The following is an 8,445-nucleotide window of genomic DNA, read 5'->3' as shown; positions in this document are numbered from 1 at the left end:
ACATTTGTTCAACTTGCAGAACATACATTATCTACTTATTAAACATTGATGATCTTCAACAATTTTAATGAATACATGATATTTGTAGAACATATTTTACAAAATAATGTATTTTACAGTGTTTTGATTGCAAAACATACGTGGTCTCCGAGGTCTCCGATAAAATAGCGGTCTCCATAGAACTTTCCTCTATTAATATATTTTATATTTTTATTTTGCTATCATATATATTTTTTTGAGTTCTATTAAATCATACTATCAATATTAAAATATAATGTTTACAAAGTTTAGAAAACTATCTTCAAATTTTAAGAACTTACAACATATTTCATAAAACCAAATAAAAGGCATAAAAAATATATTAAAACAAAAAACAAAAATTGAAATACATGAAAAATAAAATACAGAACATATAAGAAAATCCAGAACAGAAAATACAGAACACTAAATAATTAAAATATATAACTGCCAACATGAGTTCGGTATTCCCTTTTTTTTTTAAATATTTTATTGTATAATTTATTTCATAGGTTACTTGCATTCTTGTAAATTATCTGATTCTTCCATGTATTAAAACAAATAAATACACATAATTTATAAAAAATGCAGTATACAAACAAAGTTAAAATATATCCTGTATGTTCTATGTTCTGTATTTTTTTTTATTAAATTTTATATATAGTTATTAGAATATTTTTGTATTCTTAATAGTTTTTTAGAGTCCTGTATATTAAAATATATAGAATTTTAAATACTATGAATGTATTCTATATATATAATACAGAAGCACATTTATCAAAGTACTCTAAGCATTTAGAAAAAAAATAAAAAATAAAATAATATTATACTAAAATAAATACATAACATCATAATATTATTATTTTTAGTATATAATATTGTTAAGAGTACAGTACATAACACATAGAATAGTTTATAACATACAAGTAACTGCAATCACATTACAGAACAGCACTATTTGCAACCGCTACCAGCATGTTTTAAAACAGAGTTCCTAGGTTACCCATTTGACTAGTTCCTCGCTGAGAAGCCCCCTGTATATATATATATTTTTATACTTAACGGGATTATCATCTTCGCACCGATGCAAGTTGCAAAAATTAAGTTGATTTTACATTTATGGCTTAATGTTGAATTAATAGGACTGTTTGATTAAATATATTTTTTAGAAACAAGAACTTATTTTTATAAAAAAAATATAAAACTCTACGCTTTTTTAAAAAAATAAATTCTATCACAAAAAATCATAAAAAATTTATAATAATTTTTTACAATCTAAAATATATTTTTAGCTTTTGTTTATCTTAGAATTGATTCGCTCAATAGGATACAACATTTAATATTTTAAAATCACGATTTCAAAAATTAAAAAATAATTACATCTTGGATTTCAAGAGTTGTTGATCGTATTTTTAAAAGTTGAATTATATAAATAATATCTTTCAAAAATTTAACTTAAATAATAAAATGTATTATCATAATTAGTAATAAATATATGATTTTAATATATTATTGACGGTGTTTGAAACTTTATCTAGCAAAACTAAATTAAATAATATAATATATTAAATTATTGTTACATAAATATTTCTTTTACAATGAAGTACCAAATATATGAATAATATCAACCACTAGCAAATTCAAGATCTCGACTTTTTAATACTATACTATTGCAAATAAAATGTAAATTATTCATCGACAGAGAAAAGGAAAGAAATAAAAACGACTCCATCTATAACATGGGTATAATTTGTAGTCCAAGGTTTTAGTTATATTTTTTGGTTTGGTACTCTCCTTTTGGTACTATAAGTCTACAAATGTGGAGTCTATTAGTATTATTAGTATTATATTGTTAAACAGTTTCCAATACTAAAATCATAACAATCCATTATCATATAATATTTCATTAAAAAATTATAATGATGTTATATATAAAATTATAAATATACAATTTTGAATATCTCTCCTTTTAATAAGAACCTTCATATAACTCTTTTTAACTTTAACGTGTTCTATTTCAAGATAAACACGAACTATTACATAACTCTTTCTAACTCCAATCTTATATAGTCGGTTGAATAATATAATTTAATTAAAATTCAATCTACTATTACTAAAATATTAATAAAATGATGTTAAAATTTAAATTATAAATAATAAATTACGAACTATATACCCGCCCGTGCTTCGCACGGGTTAAAGACTAGTATAATAAAACAGGCAAAGAAGACAGAGTATGAGTTCTTGCCAACTCATCCCGTGGCAGCAACCTATATTTCTTAAAATGATTTTCATGAATACTTTCGAGCCCCGCTAAATATAATTGAATCATAAAATAATAAAATTCGTAGTAAAGTTGCATTACTGCAGAGTGCAGAGTATTACTCTGTCATCAAATCGTTATACCCTGTGATTCAAATACTTGTATCCTTGCTAGGATGCTTAGTCTGCCAAGTTCCGTGGCACCGTCTTCAAGTAAATAACACGCCCTCCGTCCTTAATTATATATAAAAAACAAGGACGCCACACAAATTTCAATGTTAAATTTTTATCCAAAATTTTCTTTTAAAAATAAATTATGAAATTATATTTTATAAAAATATTTAAATTCACCATCCACCTAAAAAATGGTTTGTTAGTGTGTGTTTGAACACACTAGAAAAGTCTTGAAAATTACTTTATTAATTTATGAACTCACCCCTGCATATTGCAGGTGGAGAACTTGTTGCTTTGTTATACAAACGTAATTAATGTAAGGCTGCACTAGAAACCCAAGCACAGTTAGGAGCCTTTCTTGAAATGGCATATATGGTATTAAATAGAAAAAAGGAAAGCAACCTTAACAGTTAGAGTAACACAGAACTTGCATTTCATCTCAAGCACCCTTCTCTTAACTCCTTATCAGATAGACTGCAAAGCAAGATTTCCAATGAATGCAAATCTTTCAGTAGTTAGATTTGTACATTAATACCAGACTTGACCAAGGGAGCTGGCAAAAATGTGAGACAAAGTTGCAGCATGAAATGATCTGATGAGACGAGAAGTTCACATTTCATACATTAAGTAACTACTTCGAAAACTAGGAACATGTAAACAAACTGGCCTAAAGGTGAAATTTTCCATGAAGTTACTCGAATTATATTATTATTACTCGCACCAATATGTACATCAAATTCAAGTGTATGACAAAATCTACCATGGTAAGTTTCTTTACCGATACCCCTGATTTGTGTTGTTACAAGATACTCGGAACAGCGCCAAGATAAGGGGGGAAGGGCGGAGGAAAAACCCGAGAGGATGTTAAATTTACTTGGTTTTTAAGTGACAATGGAGACTGGGCTAGGCTGGCCAGATTGTTGGCTGCTGGTAGAAGACAAGTGATTGCTATTCTTCATGTGAAGCCTCTTCTATTGTTTTTGCTGGTCTTTTTTCTTCAATCAAGTAGGCTTTTTCAAGCTTGTTATTGACATTGGATATTGGAATGCGCGTGGAAGCCTTGTTCTCTGGTATCATCTTCAAGACAATCCCTGTGGAGATTAGGAATAGCCCTAACCCGTGTTGTTCAGTAAGCGGCTTTGTAAATATCAAATATGATAACAGTAGAGTTACAGCCTTTCTCGCAGTTGTTATCTGCATGCCAGTTATTGAACCCCTTAATTAGTAAAAGATGGTCAAGATGCATAACAATAGTACACAAAGAGGGCCTTAATGCATGTCATTTAGTTATTACCAAATGTACCTAAATCATCTAAACATAATCTTCCTGGCTTAAACTTCATTTAGTTTGACAATACATAATGACAAGTATATAGATCTTTAAGGCAACGAAGATCAAGAGAATGAGATGTTTACCAACGCAGTGTTGGCTGCCCCGAATATAGCAATCAGCAATAGAACAGAAACTTGTCCAATGAATGTGGCCATGGCTTCAAACACTAATACTCCATATACATATGGATGCTGCAGCATGTGATTGTAAACAGGTCAGTACTTCTCAACTATGCATCAAATGAATTTATTTGAAGGAGTTAATTAAGATGCAAACTGAAAACGTTACATTTGATTACTACCAACAGGATTTTCATTCAAAATATGATATGCATCAAATAAATTCGATTGTCATGATTACTGAATCTTTACCTGATAACAAGACTTCCACGCCCTGAACAGTTCTCCGGTTAAAACCATGGGTGGAATTAGGAAGGGCAATCCAACTACTGTTGAACAAAATAACATCTCCTTCTGCATGATTTAAAAAGCACACAGATCAGAACAAGTATTATAAGGTCGGGTGAATCTTTCACACCTAGATTAATCACCAGATATTCGACCACATTACTTGTGTGGTTTCAGGATTTGTAGTGAAAATTGCCTCCTGCAGATTTCCCAGGAATGCATCCATGATAAGAGCACCAGATACCATCACAACACCAATGACACTGAAATTTGGAGACGTATTGGCATCTGCTAGGGTGAAAATGATCAAACCAAAAACTAGAAGAAGAGCAGAGACATATTCGCGGAGCGGGTACTTCCTTCTCAAGCCAGGAATAAAAGCACCCATCACCATTACAGGAAGTACCTGTACTAGCACCATGCAGTAGAAAAAACAATGGTATTCTGAGAATTTCTTCCAAATATAAAATATAATGAAACTCGAGACATGGCTGACGAATGCAGGATACCTTTGTGGATTTAAACATGATCTGTGCTGGATAATTAAGAAACGCTAAAGAACCCTTTGTTAATCCATGAGAGCCCATTAAAACAGCAGACAACTTTACATATGTTTTCCACGGGTTCACCATTTGCTTAGGGGTGAACCCCTGCAAGTATAACAGCGCTAAGTACACGAAGCCTTGTACAAAAGTAAAATACCACCCATAGCTGAAATCCAGTTAAAAATCTTTAATAACAATCCAGATCAAAAAATAGAATACTACCAAATACACCAGGTGAAAATAGAAAGGATCTAACACACCTAAATTGCAGTCTATTGTATACATATTCCTGCAAAAAAAAAAAGGAAAGGAGAAGAAAATCACTTTCTAAAGTATTATGAAATATCCGACAAATAGTCCGATACTAGAAAAGAGCTCATGAACCAAATCAAATTTAAGATGAGTTCTTTGTGACCTTCTAAATATACAAATCAACTATGCCCTATACATAATATATACATAATATATATGCACAAGAAACATTTCAATTACACTATCTACATAAAACACAAATTTTATGATAAGAGCAGTTCTTATTTAGCTACTTGGTTTGCATACATCTCATTCTTCATAATTACGTATATTGCTCTAAAAGTCGGCGATTAATCACGAATAATCGCCGATTAATCCTGTTTCTTAACTCGTTGAACTGATCAAATATCTGATTATTTAATTAATTGTCTGATTAATCCCCGATCAATTCAATTAATCTCCTATTAATACTTGTTCCATGTATTCACCGATTAAGTCCGATTCTCGCTTTTCACAATACTGATTACATGGCATAGACTCGAAACCTAAATCTACCTATGCATATCGGTATGCACATGGAAATAACAATTTTAGTATCATAAAACAAGATTTTTGCATGAATCATTTCAGTTGGAACATGACCACAGCTCTACACACCAGCCCCTTGGCCCCAAGGATGAAAATATATGATGCATGTGATTTATGAGGCTCATGAACATGAAATAAGCAAATATATACACAAAAGGAAGGGAAGAGAAAAAGAACAAAACCTCACAAATGCCATTAACGAGATAACCAAAAAAGAAGCCTGAAGAGCAAATAAGAAATTGCTGCCATGCGGGTCTGTGCGAAAGTGAAATCCCGAACAGGAACCTATCCTGATCTTCATTAGTCTTCATTTCAATTTCCGATACACCGATCACCCGATCAAATTTACCCTTCACTCCTATTTCCCATACACCGATCACTCACAAATTTAAATTTATATCACGCTGAAATAAAACGTGACTCGAATTCGGCCGCTGAAATATTTAATTATGGTGGAAAGTGGCGTAGTATTTTACATGCAGAAGAAAGAGATCAAGAAATGAGTAAACTCGATCATACAAGAATATCTCTGTTCTCCGTTATTTAAATTATTATTATATTACTAACAATTTTAAATTTTGTATTCGGATAGATGAGATATAAAGAAGGGCAGGGAGAGAGGAAATTTTGGCATGATTTTCTGAGCAAGCAGCAAGTGGATAATTCATGTGTTCGGTTTCACGAGAGTTGGCTGATGATAATACACACACCTTTAATTCATCCATTTTTGTAGGAAAAAATTATAGAAGAATATAAAAAAATATATTTCAAATTATTTGAAATTTCTATACTTTAATCTCGAAATGTTGAAAGATTTATTTATGTAAAATAAATGATACGGTGAAGTTTTATTTATAGAAAATATTCAAAGGCCCGAGTTGTATTTTCAAAGCAACTACTGTATGAAAATTTTAATTGAGTTCTGTTTAGAAGTACACTGGGCCATCTGTTACTTGTTGGGCTGCAAGGGAATAATCTATTAATCTCCTATTTGGGCCTCTCTGATGGGCTGACGTGTGCCATTTATTTGGACCTTTGGTCCGAGGATCAACTTGAGTCCCCCGAGTTCAGCTCTGCTGCTTCACTTTAGCAGATTTGACCTTGGTGGTGCTAGGGTTCATAAAAAAAATTGATTGAATCAAATATATTAAAAGGAAAAAATAATGAAAATTTTCTATAACCAAGAATATTTGTTTGACCTGAAAAAAAGAAAGAATATTTGTTTGAGGGAATTTTCTGTAACAAAATGACGAATTTCTGTTGGAAGCTGGCCTCGAACTGTTAAAAATTTTGTACGATTTTGTTAAAAATTAAAATATTTTAATCAGGAAAATGGTATAAACAGCTAGAAAGAAAGTCGTCATTTGATCGATTGGTATTTGAGCTTACAATTTCCCTAAATTTATTATATATTTCAATAATCTTTTTTATTATAATCTTTTTGTCAGAATTTTTGTATTATACTTAACAGATGTGTAAGAGTATATTTTTTCAGGTCAATTGTTTTTACTAATATAAAAAAATTTGACTATTAATTTATTCTTAAACAAATAATTTAATTAACAATCCAATAAAATTATATCAACCTCAAAACTTTTGTTAATTATTTAAAATATATAGTATTATAACATTATCTTATCTTGATAAAATTAAATATTAAAATATACATGATAAAATAAGTAACCATATATAATTAAATCGAGGTTTAGTGAATTATCTCGTAATTAACTAGTTTATAAATCGAAATATATGTCAACTTCAACTAATAAACCGATTAAAATCTAAGCCCGGTGCAACACGAAGTTACTGCGTAAAATAAAACGTGTAATTCTCTTATGACTTATATTTAAGAAACTAATTCGAATGTGATACTGTTCGGTCGGCTCAAGCAGCCCAGCAAGCAGGCAGCAGCTAGAGGTGGCCAAACGGGCCGAACCGACCGAACCGGCACGCCCCGGACAGGGTTTTTAACCGCCCGAAACCGTCTAAACACGGGCCGGTTCAAAACCGACCTGAACCAATACTGAGCACGTGCCGAATACGGGTTGGGAAATGGGAGAACAAACCGTAACTGGCCCGAAACCGCGAAAACCCGTGGAACCGGCCTGGTTTGAACCGTAGAACCGCAGAACCGCGGTTTGAACAAGAAAGCTGCCTACCCCGTACTCCCTAGTCAGCGACAGCTAGTCAGCAAAATGTTACTCCCTCCGTCCCTATTTATCTGTCCAATTTGGAAGTAAAAATTTGTCCCTATTTATTTGTCCATTTATACTTTCAAAACTAATTTAATAATAGTTTTTCAAATATATCTCGATAATTTCAATTTTCAAGGCTTGACTTATTTAAAACTTGATTGAATTCATGTTTTCAAGACATAAAGTAGGGGTAATTCCACAATTTTCAAGATATTAATTAGAGGTATTTAATGAAAAAATTTATACAATCAATTATTCCTTGGTATATGTTTTTTTCTCCAAAATGGACAGATAAAAAGGGACGGAGGGAGTAATGTGTTATACTGAGACTTCAAAATTTTGTAATATAAATATAATCTTCTGCTTTCGGTTCTTTTTTACATGGGTTTTAATATGTTAATTTTTGTTTTATTTCGTTAATTTAGTTAATTTTAGTTGTTGTTTAGTTAGTTTAGTTTATTTCATTTACTATATAAAAAAATTACTTAATTTTATTTCGTTTTAGTTTTTAAATTTCAGTAATTTTATTTGCAAAAAAAATTAATTAATTTTGTTTCGGTTAAGTTTTTAAATTTAGGTAATTTTATTTTTAAAAATACTTTAGTTATTTTTATTTCGGTTAAGTTTTTAAATTTAGGTAATTATTTACTAGTTTACACTTTATTGATAAT

General features: G+C 30.6%; 1 protein-coding gene across 1 annotated transcript; it reads right to left on the bottom strand.

Moving 5' to 3' along the window:
* Positions 1 to 3,137: 3,137 nt before the first annotated feature.
* On the bottom strand, positions 3,138 to 6,147 carry LOC108208478 (UDP-galactose/UDP-glucose transporter 2). The gene is made up of 7 exons (XM_017379012.2): positions 5,762 to 6,147; positions 5,000 to 5,028; positions 4,704 to 4,905; positions 4,358 to 4,600; positions 4,159 to 4,260; positions 3,871 to 3,978; positions 3,138 to 3,648 (listed from the first exon to the last, which is right to left on the bottom strand). The coding sequence occupies exons 1-7, from the start codon at positions 5,888 to 5,890 to the stop codon at positions 3,403 to 3,405; spliced, it is 1,059 nt and encodes a 352-aa protein (XP_017234501.1). The 5' UTR covers positions 5,891 to 6,147; the 3' UTR covers positions 3,138 to 3,402.
* Positions 6,148 to 8,445: the final 2,298 nt, after the last annotated feature.

The sequence above is a fragment of the Daucus carota genome, chromosome 2 (assembly GCF_001625215.2).
Source record: "Daucus carota subsp. sativus chromosome 2, DH1 v3.0, whole genome shotgun sequence".
NCBI lineage: Eukaryota > Viridiplantae > Streptophyta > Magnoliopsida > Apiales > Apiaceae > Daucus > Daucus carota.
The sequence above is the reverse complement of the archived record's forward strand: the minus strand, read 5'-3'. Positions and strand labels throughout refer to the sequence as shown.

What these genes read in the sequence shown, in the direction of transcription:
- LOC108208478 (XM_017379012.2), bottom strand. Translation starts at nt 5,890, where the DNA reads ATGAAGACTAATGAAGATCAGGATAGGTTCCTGTTCGGGATTTCACTT. An exon ending in TCGTTAATGGCATTTGTGAG is followed by an intron (nt 5,029 to 5,761) that starts GTTTTGTTCTTT and finishes TTTTTTTTGCAG; the next exon opens with GAATATGTATACAATAGACT. An exon ending in CGTGGAAGTCTTGTTATCAG is followed by an intron (nt 3,979 to 4,158) that starts GTAAAGATTCAG and finishes CACATGCTGCAG; the next exon opens with CATCCATATGTATATGGAGT.